Here is a 25,387-nt window from a genome sequence, read left to right as displayed (position 1 = left end):
CAAAACAGCGAAGCGTAGCGTGTTCGGTTTTGCAAAATAAGCCCGCCTACCTTTGGGTCCATGGAGTGACCGTCCTTGAGCGGTTCCAGAGGGATGGGAATGCGGAAGCAGTTGGGCGACTGCGGCGACTGGCGCGCCGCGCACGCCGCTACCTGAGGCAGCGGCGGCGGCGACGACACACGCGGAGGCTGCAGCATCAGTGCTCAGCGGTCGGGCAACGCCTTCAGTCCTGCAAAGGGCACGGCCACTCGTCAGAGGCGCCACTTGTTCAAATACAGCTTGGCTGGTGCACTACTCAGTTAACACAATCAGTGCGTTAACCTCAATGACTACGGGTCATTCGATTATTATTATTATTATTATTATTATTATTATTATTATTATTATTATTATTATTATTATTATTATTATTATTATTATTATTATTATTATTATTATTATTATTATTATTATTATTATGAGCGGAACGTGGAACCCTAATTCTGCCCTTATTGATTGCGTCCAGAATAAACTTGTATCTATTTCCCAGCACCGCTTTTGCCGTTCTGGCGACCATCGTCCAGCCCTCCAAGATGTACTCAACTCCCACCTCCACGATCAAGAAGCATTAAATCAGGCATTTTGTTCCCCCATAAGGTGGTTCAGCGTACTACGTATATTGCACGGGAGATTGTTGATCTTGTATAATTTTCCGTGCCGCAAAAGTACACCAGGCAGCATTGCGTGCTTGCCGCGTGGCGTTGTTGGAAGGGTCACTGTTCTATGGCTCGACTTCAAAAAAATATGCAGTAATCATACTGCCTGTATTGACATAAACCAGATTTAATTTCCTGTGTTTTGTATATATGGCAAATCAGTTCCGCGGAGCCCGGCAAGGTGGACGAAGTATCAGGAATGGAAAACACTGGTCATCCAGCCGAAAGTGCAAAGGAAACCACACGAGTTTTTCGGAAAGAGCGCTTCGCAGTTGAGGAAAAATTCGTCCTGGCCCGGGATTCAAACCTGGGATCAACGCCTTTCCGAGGCGGTCGCTCTACCATCTGAGCTAACCAGGAGGCTAGCGGATCGCGGTGCGAGGGCGAATTGATCGACAACTCGAAACACAGATGATTACCTCCCTTTTACATGCGCCTCTTCGTTTTCTGTTTGCCTATTTGTTTCTACTTCCCTCTTTCACATTGTTTTGTCTGCCAAATTTGTTTTCTCTGTATATTTCGTCTCGCGTGTTACTCTTTAAGTGCGCCAGTACGAAGGTTCCGTAGCTGCTCCTGGGCACTATATTAAACATCTGATTATTATTATTATTATTATTATTATTATTATTATTATGCGAAGCATATTACGAGGGCTCAACCCAGCTCCTCAGGCGCGGCGGTGACCATGAAATCACGTGACACCGTGACGTCACGACAGAGGAGAAGTGGCTTTGGCTCAACTCTTGCAAGACGGGCTGGGTGGGAATCGAACCAGGGTCTCCGGAGTGTGGGACGGAGACGCTACCACTGAGCCACGAGTACAACGCTTCAAAGCGGTACAAAAGCGCCTCTAGTGAATGCGGTGTTGCCTTAGAAACGCGCTGTTTCTAAGGCGTGCGTCTCTTGCTCAGGCGCACATTTCGTTGCCGCGCCGAACGCTGCTTTGCTCGACGCTCACCGCGTCCAATGCGGGACGCGTAGTCGCTGCCCTGTAGCCCATTGTCTTACACCCCTTGGCGGGTCGACGGGAACGCTGTCGCGTTCCACTCTTGAAGGCGAAGAAGTAATGCATGAGTTGTTTCTTCGTCTAGCCGAACCAAATATAGCCAAGCAACAGCAGTTCACCAGGCTAAACAGTGGTTCAACAACTAAAATAAAGGCTAGTATGCTTCGCATCCTGGGCTTAACCTTACCTAAGCCACAGCCATTTTATTATTATTTGGTAACATTTACGAACTATGCTTCCAGTGTGGTACATAGCAGGGACAAGTTAGACGCTCTTTACCTTCACCTAATTAAAGCATTTGAAGTAGTTTGCTATGAGCTGCTTATTACAAAGCTCACGCAAATGTACATACCTACTTCCATCAATGCCACGGCGTCTAAATTGTGTCTTCGTTGGCAATAATGGACAGAGTTCTATTAGCTATGAGGTCACTAGCGCCGTTCCTCAAGGATCCGTTCTTGCCCCTCTTCTCTTCATACTGTTCATAAATGACATTTCGTCAGCAATTTAACACTCTTTATTGCTTCTATGTGATGACGACTTAAAGCTATTTAAGACTGTCAATTTTTTTCACGACTGCACTGACCTCCAAAAAGACATTTTTTCACCTTCACACTGGTGCAGAAACAATAAGCTACTCTTAAATGCCTCCAAAACTATGGTATTAAGTTATGCGCCGACAACACACCATGGGTGATTTCCATACACCCTTAGGGATGTTCCACTGCCTAGGGTACATGAAATGGAAGATCTTGATGTGCACTTCGACAAAGCGCTAATCTTCTCTTCACACGCTAAATATGCGAAACAACCTGCCCTTTTTTGTTGTCCTATATCACATGACTTCCACTCTTCTGTTACCTTTCTGAAATTGTGCTCTACTGTGCGTCTTCCACTGCTAGAGTATGCCTCAGTATTTTGTGGAAGAACGTGAAAATGTCATCATCATCAGCCTGGTTACGCCTACTGCGGAACAAAGGCCTCTCCCATACTTCAACTACCCCGGTCATGTACTAACTGTGGCCATGTTGTCCCTGCAAACTTCTTAATGCCATCCGCCCACCTAACTTTCTGCCGCCCCCTGCTACGCTTTCCTTCTCTTGGAATCCAGTCCGTAACCCTTAATGACCATCGGTTATCTTCCCTCCTCATTACATGTCCTGCCCATGCCCCATTTCTTTTTCTTGATTTCAACTAAGATGTCATTAACCCGCGTTTGTTCCCCCACCCAATCTGCTCTTTTCTTATCCCTTAACGTTACACCCATCACTCTTCTTTCCATAGCTCGTTGCGTCGTCCTAAATTTAAGCAGAACCCTTTTCGTAAGCCTCCAGGTTTCTGCCCCATACGTGAGCACTGGTAAGACACAGCTGTTATACACTTTTCTCTTGGGGGATAGCGGCAACCTGCTGTTCACGATTTGAGAATGCCTGCCAAACGCAGCCCAGCCCATTCTTATTCTTCGGGTTATTTTAGTCTCATGATCCGGATCCGTGGTCACTACCTGCCCTAAGTAGATGTATTCCCTTACCACTTCCAGTGCCCCACTGCCTATCGTAAACTGCAGTTCTCTTCCGAGACTGTTAAACATTACTTTAGTTTTCTGCAGATTAATTTTTAGACCCACCCTTCTGCTTTGCCTCTCCAGATCAGTGAGCATCCATTGCAATTGGTCTCCTGAGTTACTAAGCAAGGCAATATCATCAACGAATCGCGAGTTACTAAGGTATTCTCCATTAACCTTTATCCCCAATTCTTCCCACTCCAGGTATCTGAATACCTCCTGTAAACACGCTGTGAATAGCATTGGAGAGATCGTATCTCCCAGCCTGACGCCTTTCTTTATTGGGATTTTGTTGCTTGCTTTATGGAGGACTATGGTGGCTATGGAGCCGCTATAGATATCTTTCAATATTTTTACGTACGGCTCATCTACACCTTGATTCCGTAATGCCTCCATGACTGCTGATGTTTCGACTGAATCAAACGCTTTTTCGTAATCAATGAAAGCTATATATAAGGGTTGGTTATATTCCGCACATTTCTATATCATCTGATTGATAGTGTGAATATGGTCTATTGTTGAGTAGCCTTTACGAATTCCTGCCTGGTCCTTTGGTTGACAGAAGTCTAAGGCGTTCCTGATTCTATTTGCGATTACCTTAGTAAATACTTTGTAGGCGACGGACCGTAAGCTGATCGGTCTATAATTTTTCAAGTCTTTGGCGTCCCCTTTCTTATGAATTAGAATTATGTTGGCGTTCTTCCAAGATTTCGGTACGCTCGAGGTCATGAGGCATTGCGTATATAGGGTGGCCAGTTTTTCTAGAACAATGTGCCCACCATCCTTCAACAAATCTGCTGTTACCTGATCCTCCCCAGCTGCCTTCACCCTTTGCATAGCTCCCAAGGCGTTCTTTACTTCTTCCGGCGTTACTTGTGGGATTTCAAATTCCTCTAGACTATTCTCTCTCACATTATCGTCGTGGGTGCTACTGGTACTGTATAAATCTCTATAGAACTCCTCAGCCACTTGAACTATCTCATCCATATTAGCAATGATATTGCCGGCTTTGTCTCTTAATGCATACATCTGATTCTTGCCTATTCCTAGTTTCTTCTTCACTGCACTTAGGCTTCCTCCGTTCCTGAGAGCATGTTCAATTCTATCCATATTATAGTTCCATATGTCAGCTGTCTTACGCTTGTTGATTAACTTTGAAAGTTCTGCCAGTTCTATTCTTGCTGTAGAGTTAGAGGCTTTCATACATTGGCGTTTCTTGATCAGATCTTTCGTCTCCTGCGATACCTTAGTGGTATCCTGTCTAACGGAGTTACCATCGACTTTATTGCACACTCCTTGATATGACCATAAGATTGTCGTTCATTGCTTCAACACTAAGGTCCTCTTCATGAGTTAAAGCCGAATACCTGTGCACCTTGCCGAGCACGTCCACATATTGTATGATGCCAGGGTTAGCGCAGAGTATGAGGTCTATTTCATTTCTAGTCTCGCCATTTGGGCTCCTCCACGTCCAGTTTCGGCTAACCCGCTTGCGGAAGAATGTTTTCATTATCCCCATAGTATTGTGTTGTGCAAGCTCTACTAATAACTCTCCCCTGCTATTCCTAGAGCCTATGCCATATTCCCCCTTTGACTTGTCTCCAGCCTGCTTCTTGCCTACCTGGCATTGAAGTCGCCCATCAGTATAGTGTATTTTGTTTTGGCTTTACCCATCGCCGATTCCACGTCTTCATAAAATCTTCATAAATCTTCATAAACCTTATTAATCAGGAATCCGACTCCTAGTTTTCGTCTCTCCGCTAAGCCCCGGTAGCACAGGACGTGCCCGCTTTTTAGCGCTGTATATGCTTCTTTTGTCCTCCTAACCTCACTGAGCCCTATTATATCCCATTTACTACCCTCTAATTCCTCCAATAACACTGCTAGACTCGCCTCACTAGATAACGTTGTAACGTTAAATTTTGCCAGGTTCATACTCCAATGGCGGCCTGTCCGGAGCCAGGGATGCTTAGCACCCTCTACTGCGTCACATATATGACCACCGCCGTGGTCAGTTGCTTCGCGGCTGCTGGGGACTGAGGGCCGGTGTTTTATTGTTGTATAAAACACAATAAAACACCGGCGCTGCAGCGGGACCTCGTGCGAGGTCCCGCTGCATGGGGAATCCATGGGGCGAAAGCGGGCGCGCCGGCGAAACGCCTGCTCCTATACCCCTCTTCTCCCCTCCCCCGGCACGAGCTCCAGCCCTCCCCACTGCGTGACACCGGACAACGTGTGCCGAATGCTCCACTTAGAATAGCTCCGCTGATAAAAAAGAACTCGCATTATATATTCGAGCCAAAACGATCATTATATTTCATGCTCCGTACATGCGTGCCATGTGTGCACGTGCACTTGTTTCATACAAGTACTAAAGGATTTTTACTTCTCTGCGTAATAAAACAAATAATAATACTCAAGCACAAAGGCCTCACGGCTGTTTCTGCGCACGTAAATAAACACTGATTGGTTGCTGAATGAATCAGTAATAGCTGCTCACATCTGCGTCACATTTGCGTAGAGCTAACCGCTACTCTTTATGCGTGCGGGCATAAGGTCTGAACATCGTGCACGGGATATATCTTTTAAAATATGCTAGCTCTCCCGTAATCGAGAGTAGATGTAAACGTGAAATCGCTACCTGCTAAATATATTGAGTGGGGTGGGTGTAGTGCATGTTCGCAACGGAACACCCCAACACTCGCACCACACCGCAGCACGCCATACTTGTGCAATGGTCCATATGGACGCAGTAGTTTCCGGTCACAGACAGAACCTCGTTGCAAGTATCGTCTCGGCCTAACAGCCATCCGTGGTGCACCGGACACAACCGGTGCTGTCGGCCCGCCGGGCGTGCCGCCGAACTCGCGGACCACTGGCGTTGAAAAGAGCACAGACAACTCTGTCTCAGCGCCAAAACATTACAACCAATTGTATAGTGCTCTGTATTTGCCTTTTGAACGTCACTATTGGAAACGACAAGTAAAACTTAACGTACCAGAAGTAACAGTTTGAGTGATATTGTGAACAAACATTTGGCGTAACTCGGAAGCAATATTTTTGTAACTTGTTTGGGAAGTAAGTAGCGTATTTAATGCGGTCTTGAGTGGCTCCTTGGATTATCTCTTTTTGTTCTCGCACTTGACTGGATGTTCTTGTTGAGTGTCCGGATAACGGCTGCGCCTTTTGGCTCAAGGTCACTTAAAGGGCGCCGACAACAGCAACTAAAAGTATTTCATGTTTAATATGAGTACTCTTACAAAGAGGTGTGCGTTACCGTAAGACAAAGACGTGGTGTGCCTACGTCACTTTGGTGCATGGAATTAACCGCTGAACGCATTAACTATCAGGATCCACGAGGAATTATGAGGAAGCATGCAAATGTCAATCGTGAAAACCTCATCGCATGGTTGTGATAGGTGCCTTATTCAACGCATACGCTCGCCGGCAGTTAATTACTCATTCGCCTTGAACACATGGAATAGCTGTTGGAACAATAATTTCCCGGGGCGCACAGAGGAGTTTGAAATGCATGCCCTGACTCACGACCGCATCAGGACTGACGATTGCGCATTTGTATAGCGACAAAGAAAGAAAGAAAGAAAGAAAGAAAGAAAGAAAGAGGAAGAAATTATCAGCTCGAAAATCGTCAGACACAAAGCTCTTCTTTCTTTTTTTCTTTTTCGTACCTTTTGGACGGCGATGAGTACATACCTCGGAGTGTAGTGAGCGAACAGAAAGGACGCTCCTTTTAAATGTTTGCATGCGTCGAGATAAATAAAGCGCTCCTACCATTTTGGGCGCCTCTTTCTTTTCTGTAGTCCCGATGAAAGGCGTGTGCAAAACTCTGGCAGATGAAGACTCGAAAGAACTGCGACCGACAGCTGATCGTAAAAAGAGGACGTTGAAGTCCTCTTTGCGATGCTTGCCGACGAAGCGCATTAGTCATGAGCGGCGCGTTGGCGGCATTCCGGTGCTGTGCGTTTTTACGCGTATACCTCCATTATTTATCCTCGTTTCAAATACACCCATGGTTCCTTTTTTATTCCTGGGACCAAACTTTAGTGCCGCTGTTGTTTTGCAACAATCGTCTCATCGCTTTCGTCAACACCCGAAATTCTTCTTTTCGTTGCTTTTTTTTTTTTCAAGTTGTTCCTGCCTTTCAAACTTTTTCACGGAATATTTGTCTTCATTTTCTCCCGCCTTTAGCTTCTTTTTAACTTTGCTTACTGAGATTGTGTGCTCCCGCAGACGCATTGAGGTTGATGTGCTATGGCTCACCGGTTTTCTTTTTTCATATGTTTCCTTTTTCTGGGTTCATATTTTGTTCATTCACCATAGCGCCCGCGCAGAAACGTTTCCCGTCTGTCTTTCTGGTGAGCGTGCTCTCTCATATTGGGCACGCGGGTATCTGTTGCGATGAAGCACCGCACTCTCCTGAGAGCAGCAAATATACTGCCGCAGAGTCTATGAGGATGCCCGCCCCTCCCTGTCAGCGGTCTGCCCGGTTCCTTTATTGAAGCACGCGTTGCGACATTCGAATGGTGCACCTTCTTTACTGCCTTTGCGACAACTACTTCGAAGCTAAGGTTCCTTCTTTTCGCTTCAAATAACAATCTCACCGAGACACAGCGGCTGAAAGACATATACTCGAGCTGCCTGACATAAAAAAAACGCTTCAAACTCTCCCACGTATCAATGCCACTGCCACATACCCAAGGAATAACCTCGCAATAGGTCCTAGGACGACATTTAAATGACGGATACACCCTCGTAAAGAAGTGATAATGTTGTGATACTTTATCTGGTATTTGCACTTTCCCAATAAACGATTCTGCAGTGCCAGTGACGCTTTTGGACTTTGCATCATAAAGATGAATCGCAGAAAGAACGACACTGCATGGATAAACCCCAAACGACTGCCCGAAGACAATCCTCCCGATTTCTGCCTGCGGTAAGAAAACACTCACTTCGTAATCACGGGCCTGGTGGTGCCTCGAAAAACTTACCGTCATTAACGTGAGCCCACTCCTCATGTTTTATTTATTTATTTTTTGTATCACCATATGTGTTTGATGTCCCGCAGCCGAAGCTAAACCGCGCATTCCTCTATATGTGAAACACAGGTGGCACGGTTCTAATTCGCGGCTGATGTGCCCGCTAGATCATTTTCTTTTTAGCATAAAAATGGATATCGGCAACGATAACGACTGCTAAAGTACGAAACTGAATCTCAGCCCTGTTGTCGTCGTTAGTGTACATACTTTTACACAGCCGGCAGGCTGTGTAAAATCAGGCAATCAAGAATTAGATGGCCTTCCTATATATATTGTCTACGAGGGGTTGCAGTCTAAAGTCAATTCTGTCGATAGTTGCTCCCTCTTGAAGTATTGATCAATCCTCCGAGATGAGTAAAACACTCATCCCGACGAGACGAGCTGTGGTTTGATCTTGTTTTGTGAAATGAACTGACCCATAAGTGATGTATGCCGGGAAATGTGCCTGTCTGACTTTCCAAAGTCTTCGTGTGTCTGCAACTCTTTTGTGCCCTTATCGGACACCAAGCTTGCGCACGAGCACGAAATGCCCATGAACTCCTCCATCCTCTTCGCTACCAGTGTCGTCCACAATTGGGGAGGCTAAAGCCAAGCGCTCCTGAGCAAGAAGATACAAGGCAATAAAATCGCCCGCCTTTCTCAATCTGGACCGAGGTTTACTCCAAAGCACAGGGCGCCATATCTCGGCCGAGGTTAAAAAAGTAATTAATAATAATGACGAACAGATATGTTCTCGCAAATGTTTCTGTAGGCTACCAGTGTGCAGATTTGTGGACGCTTACTTTAAAGCCAAGTACGCCTCGGCGAAAAGTTCCGAGGCATTCAAATCGCATGTCTTTATTAGCCTGAATCATGGTTTACTCAGCTTCGAAAGAGGGGCGCCGTATGTCGACTGAGGCGGCCTTCAAAAAATAAAAGTGAAGATGGCTGCCAGCAGCTCCCAAGGTGTTTTCACAACTTGTGTTCACATTGGGGCGCACGGCTTCTTGGCTTCAAAATGCTTTTATTGTCACCAAAGGTTTTTTATCTGTGAGCTCCTGAAATAGTGTGCAATAAACTTTCTTTTTTTCAAAATACTTACTCATTCGCTTGCACACGTTTTCTTTTTGTAGTGAACAGGTAAACTAAAAAACTGATGGTAACAACTTTTGGTCTTGCCGATGGGCTTTTGTTTTTTCAAAGCATGCTTCTTTCTTCGCTGCCTTTTAAAATTTGCTGTCCTTAAGTCACATCGTCAGAAAGTTTTGTTTCTTTTTTGCAAAATCAGAGCTAACTGAGGAGCCTGTGCTCATAACAGACTGATAGAACTGCCTCTGCCTCGTCATGTTCGTCCGTATGGTACTACGTGGTATCTAACAAACAGATTAGATTAAAGTAATAAAATTAAATGACGTCTATAAGCACAGATCGTTGCATTTAACGGCTATTGCATTTCGCAAGCATGTCTCGTAAAAAGCTGCCTCTGCTTACTAAACTTGACAACTGACTCACAACGTTATTACCATGAAGACATGCTGTCGCCTCGGTGCAATCATGGCGTAAAGTACTCTCCCCGGTTAGAGAGATGGCGCCGTAAAGGTGGTAACTAAGGGCGTATGAAGGCATCACGAGAAGTCATTTGGCAATCCGTGTCTTGATTCTACACTTTTTTCTCTCCCATTAAATTAATGAGAGCAATAACACGGTTCGGTCAGCTAGGAGATGTCGCACGCATCCGCGACTTGCCTTAGAAGCGCCGAAGTTGGCAATCAGTATAGAGAAAGAGAGAACCCTTCAATGAAAGGCAGAGATTTTAGCCGGCATGGTAATCAGTATAGCTGTTATAGCTGTCATCTTAAGAGCAAAATAACAGAAGGGACATAAAGCACGCCGCCTTAGCAGCAGTTTTTTTAGTGTAAGAAAGGGAGGCATGACCCCTTCGCTGAGGTCGCGCTTCCTTCTTTGCCTTTCCTGTAAATAAAATATTTAGCTCTTTCTTCATAATTGGCAATAGAAATTTGGGGCCAGGTAGCGTGACTTCACGAAGCGGAGTAAACAGGCCTTGTGTTATCTAGGCGGTGTTGGCTAATCGCGCGCCTCTCTTTCTCCCTCTTTCTTTTTTCGCGCATGCGCATGGGTTTGCGCCGGAGGAGTTTTCTTCGTACAGGCGACCGACAGACGGACGGACTGACGAATCGGCTAGCCACATACGGCTTCGTTGCATAAACGGTCACGGGAAAAGGCTAAGCGAGTACGCGTGTCAATGTTGTGGAGCTAAACGCATCGAAACTGCACAATTGCTTATGATGATGAATATTTTTATCAGAGTTTATTGGCGTATAGGCCAGATTTGGCAAAACAGCGCCAATGACAAATTGGTTATGAAGGACGACGCCGTAGCGAAGGACCATGGGGTGCGATTTTTTGCGAATGCCTATTTTCATGCCAATGCTTTTTCGTCGTATGCACGACGTTTTTTTTTTTAATAATCCAATCAAAAACTCCCTCCATTGGCCAGATATTTCTTTCATACTTTCTTCTCATTTTCCAGTTCTGTACAGCAAATCGGTAGTAGCAAGATGGTAGTTTCTACACCTTAAACAAACTTACGAATGAGTGTAACGAAGGGAATGTTTTGAGAACAGTGCGTGTTAACGTAAAGAGCATGACAAATAATATAGACGATCTGAGTATCTTTTTCGAATCAATAACAGTAAAATTCGATATTATCTGTGTAACCGAACCATGGTTGAGTACTTACGATCAAGCACCTTTTTTCTTCTCAGGTTATCTTTCAGAGCATCTCATGAAGGCTACAAAGAGAGGCGGCGGAGTTGCAATATGCGGCAAACATTCCCATTCCTACTCTGTAGCTGGAGAACTTTCAGCAATCAGCGAGGATGTTGAATGTTTAACCTTGCGGGTAGGAAAAACGATAGCATATGTAATTTACAGACCCCCGAACGATCAAAAAGAAAGTTCCGCGATTTCTCGGAGCAGTTACTTCAAAAACAACACCGAGCAATTGAAAACTCCATCGTCATGGGCGATGTTAATTTAAATATAAATTCCGAAGACATATGGTCACACGAAATGAATAATCTTTTAAATTGTCATGCTTTCAAAAACCTAATTGAATTACCCACAAGATTAACGACAGGTTCTAGTACTTCAATAGACATATGCCCATCAAATGTACACAGCAATGGCACAAAGCAGGTGTCCTAGTCGCTGACGTAAGCGATCACCTTCCTATTTTTTGCGTCATTAAAATGAATTCCTACAAAGGGAAAGCCAGTCGCCAAACTCGCTTCCATCGTAAGATAAACGATCCCACGCTAGATGCTTTTAAGTTCCTGCAATCAAGTCGGCAATGGCAAGATGTTTATTGTGAAACCGACGTTGGGATGGCCTACAGTGTATTCTAGCAGCGGATGGGTGACTATTGCGACATATCATTTCCACTGCAACAAGAACACGAAAAAAAATTAAAAAAAAACAAGAAAACCATGGATAGATAAAACTTTGCACAGACGTAAAAAACATAAAAATTCAATGTATAACAAGTTTGTTAAGAAGTGCTGAGTACAAAAAAAATATAGAAATAAACTAAATAGCGACTTCAAAAAAGGATAAAGACGCATACTTCGAGGAACCTTTTTATCGACTGCGCAATCAACCATAAAATTGTGGGAAGCAGTAAATAATTTATCAGGAAGAACAACTATGATGAATTTCACAAAGCCATGAAGACAGCGGGAAAACCTGCGAATAGCTGACGATATCAACAGACTCCTCATAAAAGCGGGTGCTTATCCACCTGAGGCAGAAAGCTGCAGGATTGATGATGAAGTGATAATCGAGGTTAGTGAAACTATCTCCTTGAAGCCAACAGGTCCCATCGAATGAGCAGCAGTAATAAAAAAAAAACTGAAACCTAATGTAGCAGCGGGTATAGATGGAATTACTTCGAATGTAGTAATGCATGTCGAGCATGAGATTAGCGAAGTGTTAGCGTACTTACTGAATTTACCATTATCTATCGGAATTTTCTCAGAAGAACTGAAAATAGCCCGAGTTACTCCGATACACAAAGGTGGGGATCAAGGAGAAGTTAGCTTTACGTGCCATTTATCCTCGTTCGAATTTCTGCAAGTTGTTTTTAAGATTTCTTCAATTATTTTTCTTTTTTTAAGTGTGATTATACTTGTGATATTTTTAATATATTTTTTCTCTCTTACCGTTTATTTCCGATGATGATGTAGAAATTGTGTAATATAAGACATCACTCACTGTTTGCCACGATCCTACTACCCACTTTTCATGTAGGTCCCCCGACATGTAGTTGTTACTTCGGGACCTCCGAATGTGTACTTATACCCATCTTGTATTTGATTTCGTCAAAAATAAATATTGATTGATTGATTGATTGATTGATTGATTGATTGATTGATTGATTGATTGATTGATTGATTGATTGATATCTGTTTTAACCGTGTTTTCAAAAATTCTCGAACGCATAACTTATGACAAATTCGTAATATTTTTAACGCTAACAAGGTAATTTAAAAGAGTCAATTAGTTTCCAAAGGGATAACTCCACCGAACAAGCTCTTCTATATGTTAAAGATAAAATAATATCGAATATAGAAGACAAAAACTATACGCTTGGTTTATTTTTAGACCTGAAAAAGGCTTTTGATTCCATGAACCATGGAATTCTATTAAGGGAATTGTGGAAGTACGGAATGCGAGGTGTTGCCGCTCAATTGCTTGAATAATCAGCACTGTTCGTGCGTATGCAGGGTGCTTCGTCTAGCTTTTTAACGCTTCTACAAGGCGTCCCTCAGGGCTCTAAATTAGGCCCGTGGTTATTTCAAATCTTCGTTAACGATATAGTTAACATACCTGATTCACCAGAATTGATAATGAACGCCAATGACACGAATCTATTTTTCAAAACACGTAACATGAACGAATTAGAACACAGCGTGAATTGTTACCTTGTATCACTAGCACAATATGGCTGAAAAAAAATAAATTACAGCTAAACACGGCAAAAACAACATATATTACATTCAAGTCGCGCAATACACACATAGATAGGGATCTAATCATTAATGATAACGGAAGGAATTGCAGCAAGTAACAAAACAACGAAGTTCCTTGGAGCAGTGTTTAATGAGGAATTTAGCTGGAATGCACATATCAGCGAACTGTGCACAGATTTATGTAAAAGTATTGGTATTATGAATAAGATTTCTGGAATGATTCTGCTATGGCTGAAACAGCAGATATATAATTGCCCTTTTCATTATAAGCTCTGTTACGGAGCTCTGGTGTGGGGAACGACTTCCAGAACTCCCTACAAAAAGCTAGTGCTTCTTCATAAAAATTATGCGAATTTGAGGACAGCACCTTTATTTGAAAAATACCATAAGCTTCGTGCTGATCAAATTGTTTACATGAAAGTACAACTCGTACACAGCGAAAAACTGCATTAGGAAAATGAAGGTGCTAGGCAACACCATTATCCTATCCGCCAAAATCTGCGCCGCACGGAAAGAACACGAACGAACCATGGGAAACATACTTTTATTTATGAAACAACTTACGTATTAAACAAATTAGAACAAAAGCTCAATTTCAACTGTCCTGAAAAAGCCTTCAAGCTAGAAGTAAAAAAAAAATTATGCAGGAAAATATACGTTTTGGCGGTTAGCACACAAAAGGACAATATAATGGCACACCTGCACAACACAGTGATCGGTGTGATACACCCGCACGCAGTTGTAGCAGCAGTGCGTCTTGTTTTTATGTTGTATCTAAATTGTTCTCATTTTTTTTTCATTTTTATTATGAACATTATTGGATCTTATGTTATTGTAGTTAGGCAATGCGAATTGAGCTACATGTACTGTATTATAACCATACCAATTCTTAATTGTATCCACTTGATTCATATTGTTCTACTCTAGGTGCTACTTTGTCCAGAGTAATGGTACTCAAGTTTCTAAGATAGATGTATTTGCATAGTTACAGCCTGTTTTAAATTAATGTCGTAACTGTACTAGATTTTTTTTATGATGGACTACTTTGCCGCTGAAAGCTGTTTTCTTTTCGGTTTGCATTGATTGATATATTTTTTGCATGTACATGAGTGGCTGTACGAACTGTTGTGTGCAAGGGTGTTGGGTCCTCTGCCAGGCATTTTGCCTTTAATTCCAACATCCTCTTGTTTTTTTCTACAAGGAAACAATAAAACTGAAATTTAAACTGAAAATTTATTTTCTAGAAAGACATTTAATAAAAGCATAATTCCGCGCTCCTTAAATAAAAATTGTTTTTTAACCTTACAGTGCAAAAACTGCCGTAGCATAAGGAAAAAATTACGCAAGTGCTCCTATTTTTGAAGCCATACCCACATATTTGTCGAATCTATGCATCCAATCCATGCTGCTGAGCTCACGCAAAGAGGCGGCCTCTGCTGAACCCCATAGAGAAAGGAAAGCGTAGGAAAGGCCTCGGCCAGCACGGACGTGTTGGAGGAAATGTGGCTGAAGTCACGTGTTGTTTTTCGCAGAGGAGCACTGGGAAATGCGCCCCAAACGTCAACGTTGCCATAGCAACCGCGCTACTGAAGCTCTCGCTGCTACTCTTGGCCTCTGGAAAGTGAGACACGATCTTTCGGTCCGTGTCTTTCTCGCGGCACATTCTGTTCGCGAGACAAGCTGACTTTGGAGCGTGGTGTGCAAGCTTGAAAGTTGTCTGTGAGTGTGAGTCAGCCAGCAACAGACACACTCAAGCAATCACGGTGCGGGTCTTCGTCGTCTTCTTCAACGCGCCACGGAAAAGCACAGGAGGCCGGTTGCTTCACTAAAATTGTTACGGAAGTTTCGCAGGGCTTTGTTCTGACGCGGGCGTCAGCACCGTAGCAGTGCACGTTTAAAGCTCGCGCCTATCTGCTCCGGCGAGCTGATTGGAGGCGCAAAGGGAGATGGCACACCAACATGGCTGCATTTGTGGCTTCAGAAACGTGACGTGAGGGCCTTTCCTATTTTGTTTCTTTTCTCCATGGTTGAACGCGAACAGCTGACTGGTCGTATCACCGAGCATTTACGCTAGTCGGTAATGCGACGCAACTGCGACCCACAGCGGTGTAATTTCATCTGAGAAGAATTTCAGACGCTGCCTCCGCGAGCCGTGAGGTAAAAGATTGAGGTGAGTAAACATTGCTCGTGTAGTGTTTGCATTGTTGTTTAGATTCCGGTGCATGTATTGTATGACATGCTATACTTCTTTAAGAAGGGCCAACAAGAATTATTCATAACTCGTACCAGAGGACAAATTTTGCAACATAGTCGATGGAGAACTGACAAGGCACTGAGCACCTTTCAATAGGGCACCGCCACGACAGAACAATAGCTCTGTCAAAGTGATCGCAGCGACAGCAGCCTTTCCTCATTCAGCGCCCCTGCACTGATGGCTCCGCTGCTACAACGGTAAATGTGAGTAGCAAAATTAACTTTTTTTTTGCATTAAAGGCATAAAAAGGTAAGACATCAAGTATGAAAATCTAAGTCAGCATTTTGTGCGGGCGGTTAGACAAACTGTTTGCCTCTTTCTTGCTGTGTTGCGGACCGGCTGAAATTCCCAAGTTTAAAAAGGAAGACAAAATGTCACGGCAGAATTTTGATGGGCCGGAAATACATTTTTGGTGCCTCAATATAGAGTAACAATAGCAATATTTCAGGGAATCCAAAGCCTGAAACTGCGAACCAATGCAATAACGTACCAAGGCCTTGTTGCTGAGCTACTGTAAGTAAATTTAAAAACTAAATTAAATAATGGTGTTTTACGTGCCAAAACCACCATCTCATTATGAGGCACGCCGTAGTGGGGGACTCCGGAAATTTGGAACACCTGGGATTCTTTACCCTGCACTTAAATCTGAGTACGCTGGTGTTTTCGCATTTCGCCCCCATCGAAATGCGGCCGCCGTATCCCGGGATTCGATCCCGCGACCTCGTGGTTAGGAGCCCAACCCCATAACCACTAAGCACCTGCGAGATTGAGATTTGAGTGCATTGAATTCATTATATCAAGGTTTAGCCGAATATATATATATATATATATATATATATATATATATATATATATATATATATATATATATATATATATATATATAAATTCCGGGATCGTAGTCATGGGCAGCTTAGTTGTAAAAGACGATTTCTCCTTTGCCATATATATATAAGCATATATATATATATATATATATATATATATATATATATATATATATATATATATATATATATATATATATATATATATATATATATATATATATATATATATATATATATATATATATATATATATATATATATAGATAGATATATGGCAAAGGAGAAATCTTTTACAACTAAGCTGCCCATGGCTAGGATCCCGGAATTTCTTCGCGGCGTAACCTCGGCCGAAAACTATCACATCTATGGCTCATAACCCCGGTTGTAGCGGCTCGGATCCCTGTAAGGCAGAGGCTTCAAGCAGTCGGCCAAGTGAAGCGAACAGTTTAGGTTGTCAATTTTTTAATAAATATTGTTGAAAATCGCAAATTTTAGAAAATGAACCTATCACGTTTACAACTCTGTAACTCAGCATTGAAACGAGATATTCCTCTTGTGTAAATTGCATCTAATAATACATCTAAAGCGGACAAAGTTGATGTGTTATACAATGCTCTCAAATGGACCTGTAATGTTTGATTAGGACTTTTGCGAAACCCTTGTAATCATTGCAACATTTTCACGTAAGGAATAAATTGAGATACCTAAATTGTCCCCTTTAGATATTCTAACGGTTGCAGTTAACAAAACGTGGATATCTGCTTTTGATGCGAACGGACAAATTTGTAAACTTCGGGTTTCTATTCTTTCTAACTTACAGCTCTTTAGAAATGGTCACGATAAATTCAGGCCCTAAATGAAAATTTCCCTTTGAACAGTCGCTAGAATTTAACTTCCTCTCTAAAATGCAACACATTTCATTAAAGTCCGCCTACAGGTTATCTTAGAAAAGTATTTCGGCGTTTTACACGTACTTGAATAGCCAGCGCCGGAGATGGTCCCGAGCTGAAGCGTCCTTTTAATATGACAATGCAAGCGGCCCTTATAAACCTAATGAGACCCATTATATTAGTGGTGATCACATTTCAGTTGAGTGAGTCACTGCACTGCCGGGCTAGTACTAAGTTAATGATTTTGCTACCTGCACTTACTAAGAAGGCAGTGCTTTCGGTGACAAGTACCGCGTTTGGTTAATGTGTCGACCTTTGGTAACAGGACGAGCTTTCTTTCTTTTAAGGAGGGTTCGACACATTGCTCCCCGCGACTACGCCTTCTATCGGTGAACCACCACCCGCGCTCGGCTGTGAGCGTCCCAGGAGTATCGACGACGCCTTCACGATTGCCGACACTCTCTCGGGTGCTCCTGTGGTCTCTCTACCGCCACGTCGGGCCTTCCGAGAAGCTGGTACCCCGATACACCGGTGGTCGACACCGCGTGGTGCCACAAGTGATCGACGTCAGGTATAAGACCACCTCTGTCAGTCTCTCTGCGACGTCGTCAGCGTCAAGTGTTGATGTAGCCAGACTCCCACACTACCACGCTCACCCATGGGTAGGAGATGGGCCGTTGTGGTGCTTCTGCCACCGGTGTTCGTGGCACGGAACGGCAGCAGGTGGAGGTCTCCTCAGCGGTAATGGCGAGCAAGAAATGGTTGCGCTAGTCAGTCGTCACCTTGGTCGCGCTTGGACGAGCGTTGAAATTGAGTACCTTGTAAACAGTTTTCTGCTTGAGTTGCACGTAACTTAATTATGAATAAGCAGGACGGTAGCGGGAACACCCATGAAGGACATCTGAGCAGTCTATTGGCAGCAGTGTTTCTCTCCTAGATGTCCTTTATAACAAAACTGAGCTTTAAAACACTTGATAGCAAATTGATCAGAAAAAAGTGATGACCGGGCATCGGCAAAGGGTGCGGGTAACGTTAAGAGCTTCGGGATGACGGCAACACAGCAAGCGCGAACAGCTGATTTTTCGATAGAGAGGGGAAGTGTGCGAATCTTGTAATGGCGTAAGTAAAGCTTGTCCATTAGACAAGCAATGTGGATGTGAAAGAAACGAAAACGCTATCATTAATGACACAGTAAGATATCAAGAGATCAGATTAGGATATCGGCAGGTGCAGATCGTATTTTGTTGACGTCCTACTCGTCGAGAGATACCTTCGTCCTGCAATGGGTTTATGCGTATACGCCGTTGAGGTTGCGTAACCATACAATGGAAAAACATGTGATTTTGGTTCGTTAAGGACTACAACGTTATGAAACACACTGGGTGGTGTACTCTTTCCTCTAAGGCACAATTGCCTGCAGAGCTATAGTGGCACGTTACCTCCTCTGTTTCATTCCATGACGCTGATTTAATGGAACCAATCACCTGTCATACATTTCTCCTTTCGTCAATCTGCCAGCACTGTTGCAAGGAGAGCCAGACCGGTCGAACAGCACTAATTTTTTCGACCGTATGGAAATAACGCTTTGAAATGCGAAATTAAAGGCGCGCTGGAAAGGATTTAGCGCTTACACCTATCCACGAACGTGACTGATTGATTCGGTGTGGTGGAGGCTCACGCTTCTTAGCGGTTGAGCAGGATTTGATTGTAGTTACTCGTGCTTTAACGTCAGACTGCAAACACAGTTTCTAACACGGGGGACACTGGCATACATATGTTGCTTTTCTTAATCTGTAGATCATTTTATACCTCACCACGTTCAACTCGCAACCAGCGAAGCGACGCCTTGATTAGAAACGTCACTATCATAACAATCACTAAAATCACTGACGCGATTATGTTTTATTTGGACGAATTAAAAGTGGGGTCACAGGACTACAAAAAAGAAGAAGTGTTCTGTAGGAAATATAGTCAAGAGTTCGACGAAAGTTCGTCTGGTCAGGTAACATGATGATGAAGAAATTACGGCCACTGACCAAGTCAAGGTGAAAAACACACAGAGACGTTTCGGGACCCGTACGGGTTCCTTGATCACACTAAAAGCGGGCAAAAGCCGCAAGTCGTTTTTATGCCAAAATGTGACGTAGGGAACGGGTATAGTTAGCAGGAAGATTTCCATCAGTCCTGTTGATATTGTTGTCAGTAGTTTGAATAAATAAAGATTCTAACAAGAGTCGCGTCATCGAATTCTTTTCCTTAGCTATTACAGCAGCGTTTTCCCAATCGATGCGGTGACTGTGATTATCGGCGTGTTCAGCAAGGGCGTTCGATACTTTTTTCTTTTTTTTTTCTTGTCTTTTTTCTTGTTAGAAGAAGAAAAAAGTATCGAACGCCCTTGCTGAACACGCCGATAATCACAGTCACCGCATCGATTGGGAAAACGCTGCTGTAATAGCTAAGGAAAAGAATTCGATGACGCGACTCTTGTTAGAATCTTTATTTATTCAAACTACTGACAACAATATCAACAGGACTGATGGAAATCTTCCTGCTAACTATACCCGTTCCCTACGTCACATTTTGGCATAAAAACGACTTGCGGCTTTTGCCCGCTTTTAGTGTGATCAAGGAACCCGTACGGGTCCCGAAACGTCTCTGTGTGTTTTTCACCTTGACTTGGTCAGTGGCCGTAATTTCTTCATCAAGAAGTGTTCCCGTGCTGGATGATTCCGCTGGCGCGCTAAATGACACCGCGCATCCAGAGACTGTCCCACCCGCGGTCACGCGCATTTTCAGCCTGGCTGCGTCCGAGATCTAATTCGACTGCAAGATTCGCACTGATCGTTTGCCGTGCCAGGGAGGGCACCGCCGCCCCCTGCGATTACCATCGGAGACCGTGCGGACGGCGGCGCACCACAGCGCCGCTGCACGCGCGATGTCCAGCCTCGAAAGGCCGCGAGCGAGCCTCGTGAATCGCTCCGATAATTCGCCTCCGCCACCAAGGCGAGCCGAGCGAAGAAGGTGCCACGGAAGCTGGCCCGCAGGCCAAGAAACCTCGGCAGCGAGAGAACGATGCCCCTCGGCTCGAGCCTCTCCGTTCCTCTCGCTTCCAGTCGAGGCCGCTCGAACGCTTCGGCGCGCGCTTTGACCGCGACAGCACGCACGCCCCCCGAACGCGGGGTTTGTCATGCGCGCCCCTTTGCATTTTATTCTGCATGCGCTGGAAAACCAACAAAAGAAAAGTTAAAGAAAGCAGAGGTGGTCGTAAAAATGTAATCGCCTGTGGCGCTTAGCTTAGTTCTAAAGTGCGCAAGGGCGTCTTCGTGGTTTAGCGCAGCCGCGCACTAGGCGCCTCCACCGAGCTGGCCGGTAGCGAGCCGATGCTTGCGTCGAGCACTCGATGGACCACAATGAAACCTTTATCGGTGCCATATTGACGCGAATGGAAAATTCGATACCTGAGTTACATTTATGTTATGGTAATGTTACTTGAAATTATAAACGACAAAGGTTTGAATTGGCCCCGCAAGGGCCTCGACGCCTGCCCGCGTCGAAAGGGAGCGTCTATAGCAATGTTTCTCCATCTGCGGGTCATGACCCCCAAATCGGTCACGTGCCCTTTTCTGGGGGTCATGGCAGGTGTAACTAAATGTGTATTCTGCTTGCTGGGGCAGAGGGGAAGTTTCAGTCTCGGCGTCCATGCTCTTTCAACACCATTTCTTTAAGTGCAATATAAGGATATATGTCACCCCTGAACTAACGGTCATTATGCAGAGTATAATATCAGTTTTGGCCACAAGATGTACGACGAAACGGCAAGGCAAACGGCGTGCCAAGCCTTCGTTCGCCACAAAGAAAGCTTCGCCGTACACGGCCTCCCAAACGCAGTGAGTTTTGTCACACCGAAATTGCAGAATTGGGGTTCAGCAGATATGGTTGTATGAAGAAAGCAAATACACCTTTCTCAATAAAAACAGATGATTACGTCAACATTAGTTAAACAAAACATTAACAAGCATTTTGGTAGCTCTCCCTGCAATGGTTAATGTCCTTTAAATAAATTTTCATTTCTCTACGTCACTGCCAAAATCAATTTTCAAAAGTTTTACAAAGGTTAAGGGGTGAGGGGAGGGGCGGGGGGGGCGGTCATGGTGGGCTTGGTACTACTAAAAGTGGTCGCGTACTGGAAAAGTATGAGAAACACTGAACTATAGGAAGGGCCCTGGAAATCACAAGTAATGCGAAAGAACGAAAGTCAAGAGAAAGCCACATAGTGGTAAAAGCCTGCCACACGGCAGGAAGCACAGAGCTGGAAAACAGCTGCCCACAATGCGACGCAGTGACGCGGTGGCTGACGCAGCAATCCGCGCAATACAAGCCTTGCAGTGCAGCACAGCTGGGTTGGAGCAAGCATTCACAGATGCGCGCGAGCTTTTCAGACGACGGTTAGGACAAACAGCGGCTCGTAAAATGAAGCTCACTTCTCTAACTCCCCATTGGAGAAGAGTTAAGAAACTTCATTCAGTGACGAATGCGCATGGGACACGTACAGTGGCCAAAGCAGCCGACGTTGCGTTCGGTGTAGTGTTGTTGGAAAGTAATAATATCATTTAATTAGACCTTGCTTTTCTTCCTGGTTGTTTGCTGGGACATGTATAGCAGTTTGCAATAATGTGTGCTTGCTGAATTATTTTTCACCGCATCAGCTTGGGTTAGATTTGAGCTCGAAACCGAAGCTTACTTCCGTAGTTTGAAGAATATATGCTTGTAGCGTGCGACTAGACGCATTTCTCTAAATGTGGAAGCGCTACTGTTTTATAACAGCGCAGTACGTTTCGATTCTTGCTAATCTAGAAAAGGGTGAAATTATGCCGTTCTCGCGGTCTACGATATTATGTGCTGCGAGTGGAACAAAAGCACGCACGTGGCCGTTTGCTTAAGCACACATTTGACGCTAATTTGTTTTTACAGACAACGCCAGTATGATGAAAACTCAGAACAGACGAAAAAAAAATATGGGGTTTTACGTGCCGAAACCACTTTCTGATTATGAGGCACGCCGTAGAGGAGGACTCCGGAGATTTCGACCACCTGAGGTTCTTTAACGTGCACCTTAATCTAAGTACACGGGTGTTTTCGCATTTCGTCCCCATCGAAATGCGGCCGCCATGGCCAAGATTCGATCCCGCGACTTTGTGCTCAGCAGCCTAAAACCATAGCCACTGAGCAACCACGGCGGGTTCAGAACAGGTGAAGTGTTCACGGAAATTGCACTTTTGTTAATGCTGTAACAAACAAAAATAGTAATAAATCCTCGCATTTATCTCGATATAACACTCCTTAACAAGCATGGTGAAACAATTCACAACTCAGAATGTAGTGAGCTGTTGAATATTGCATTTTCATATATATTTACACCTGAAGCCACGTCATCACCATCTCTGGATTATCTAATGAACACATCCATGGCAGAAATAATTTAGTGATGCAGGAATTTCTTCATTACTAAATAAGCTTATCTGTTCCTCAGCATCTGATCATACAGGAATTAACAATAAGGTCTTAAAAAATCTTCCCCCAAGCTTACCACCTATATTATGGGCCCTCTTCTCGCAGTTCCTCTCAGCTAATTATATTCCACACGACTGGAAGATGGCAAAACTCATTCCCATTTTTAAGTCGAGCGGCAGCCCACAACCATTAATTTAAGCTATCTCCTCATCTCCCTAACTAATAGCATTTGCAAACTACTTGAACACAGCGTACACACTGAAATCAACTACTAGGAAGACCATAATATTATTAATTCCTAAAGCCAGCAGGGCCTTCGTCTGGGCTTTTCCTGCGAGACACGTTACAGTTCGCCGGCTTTATAGAAGACTTACACTCCTTTATAGACCACGGATTCCAAGTTGATGTCTTTCTGGATTTTTCAAAGGCTTTTGAACGCGTTGCTCATCACAAATTTCTACTGAAACTCGAGAACCTGTAGATACACCCAACCGCTATTGGGTGGATTAAGGATTTACTCTCATCTATAATAGAATGCACCCGTGCTAACAACATTAGTTCTTATACCCAAGTAACATCCGGTGATACGCACGGTAGCGTTCTTGGCCCAATATTTTCCTAATCGATATTAGGGAGTTACCTAATTGTGTGTCTTCCCGCATCAGACTTTTTGATGACGACTGCGTAATATATCGCATTATTTCATCTGGCAATGACAATGATATTCTTCAAGCTGATCTTAACGCAATCAACGACGTGTTCAACATGGCTAATGACGCTTAATGTGTCTAAATCGAAATTATTGTTTTCTAATCACCTAATTCCGACATTTTACATATTAAGTAACAACACCATTGAACTTACTTCATAACTTCAACCTTGGTGTTCACTTACAGTCCAATATAACAAGGCATCATCCCATCTGGCATACGCTCTCATCAGCTAACCGCTCACTGGACCTCCTCAAGCGCAACCTTAAACATGCTCCAGCTAACTTATTCAGAGTAGCATACATCATACTAACACGTCCCAAAATCGGTACTCCTCATTCATTTGGGATCCTCCCCAAGTTATCGCATTCAGGACATCGAATCGCTACAAAATCGCGTGGTCTGCTTTATTTGTTCAGATTATCCATCATAAACTAACATGTCTGCGCTCAAATATCGCGCTCAGCTTGACGACTTATCACATCGCCGCTGAATTGCTCGCCTTTCGCTGCTCAGTAAGCTTTACCATAACTCGTGCCTTAGGCGGATCTTCGAACCACCCACAGCCTTCTTTCTTCGCACAACTGGTCATTCCTTTAAGATATAACGTGTAACTTGTCGTTGATCACTTTATGCTCATTCTTTCCCCCCCTGAACAATAATTTAATGAAATCATCTGCCACCACCTATTGCTACTTACAAAGAGTTCCCACGTTTACGAGAACTCCTAAACGAAGAATTAGTTTGAATGCTCCTTACTTACACCTTCCCCCTTGTTCACACATTTATTAGTGTAAAAATTGTTTGTTTACGGTTGTTTTCTACCACTTTTCTGCACTTCTTTTGGGTATTGTTATGACATTATTACATATTTATTTTTTCAGACGAGCACGTACTGCTATTTTTATTTTCAATTTTGTATTTAGTTCGTTTTTAATATGTTGCAGTTCTGCCATTTGTACCTTTCTTTACCATCTCTCGTATAGCTGCTTCATTTGTGGATTTGGTCTTATCACCCAATTTCGTATACTATTGTAGCTTTTGTACAATACAGTTCACCTCACTTCTTTTTATCGAACCTCCGCCTCCCTCCCCTCCTATGTAATACCCTTTCGAGGGCATTTAGGGATATCGTGAAATAAACAAACAAAAAATGGGCACTGGCACGCATAGAGATGGATCACGTATTATTGTTGTAATTTATTCACTGAGACGACAGGCCGAGCAAACCTTGTCGACAGACATTCTGCAAAGCGCAAAAAGTAACGAGTCGGTGCACATTGCCAGTGCGCATCTTGCAGCAGACTAGCAGTTGAGATAAAGAGGACATGCGGGCCCCAAAGGTGTCGACGCTGGTTCAGCACACAACGCATTGCTTGTGCGTCCGCTTTCCGTACTTTTATTTGCTTCATATTCTTGATTTTCAGCTCTTGTACTGAGATCTGCTCTAGGACGGCTAGCCGCGCGTTTCTGTGTCACTCGCGTTACTGAGCGGTGCCCAGCCGCAGCATTTGTAAACGGTGAAATCCTCAACTACGGATGCCAGAAGCACAACACAAGTGCGAGAGTTAAAACTAAATTTACACTCACGTTAAGGGCCCAATATCCTCTGACAGCGATTGGTTATCGAGACGGGCCAGAGCATCGATCAATCAACCTCTGTCGATCTTCGGTGTACTGAGCACAGTCACATGGCACAAATGCTTTATAAATTCGTGCCCATGGCACATACCGGAGAATCAGTGCGTCGCATTAGGAGCACGTACAGCGAAGTGTGAATGCCACTCCCTGCCTAAGCCCGTGCAGACCAGTGCTGCGCTCAATGTTTTGGTGGTATAGC

At 43.9% G+C, this 25,387-nt stretch overlaps 1 protein-coding gene across 2 annotated transcripts in view; it reads right to left on the bottom strand.

Annotated features, from left to right (window-relative positions):
* The window catches only part of LOC135920167 (transient-receptor-potential-like protein), a 211,262-nt gene that overhangs the window by 120,367 nt on the left and 65,508 nt on the right, over positions 1-25,387 (bottom strand). For both annotated transcript variants that reach the window (XM_065454312.2, XM_065454313.2), the window contains one exon: positions 51-229. In XM_065454312.2, the coding sequence (XP_065310384.2) occupies positions 51-197 (147 nt within the window). In that variant the 5' untranslated portion in view covers positions 198-229. The remainder of the gene's footprint in view (positions 1-50; positions 230-25,387) is intronic.

Source organism: Dermacentor albipictus, chromosome 3 (genome assembly GCF_038994185.2).
Source record: "Dermacentor albipictus isolate Rhodes 1998 colony chromosome 3, USDA_Dalb.pri_finalv2, whole genome shotgun sequence".
NCBI classification, from domain to species: domain Eukaryota; kingdom Metazoa; phylum Arthropoda; class Arachnida; order Ixodida; family Ixodidae; genus Dermacentor; species Dermacentor albipictus.
This window is presented reverse-complemented; position numbering and strand designations above follow the sequence as displayed.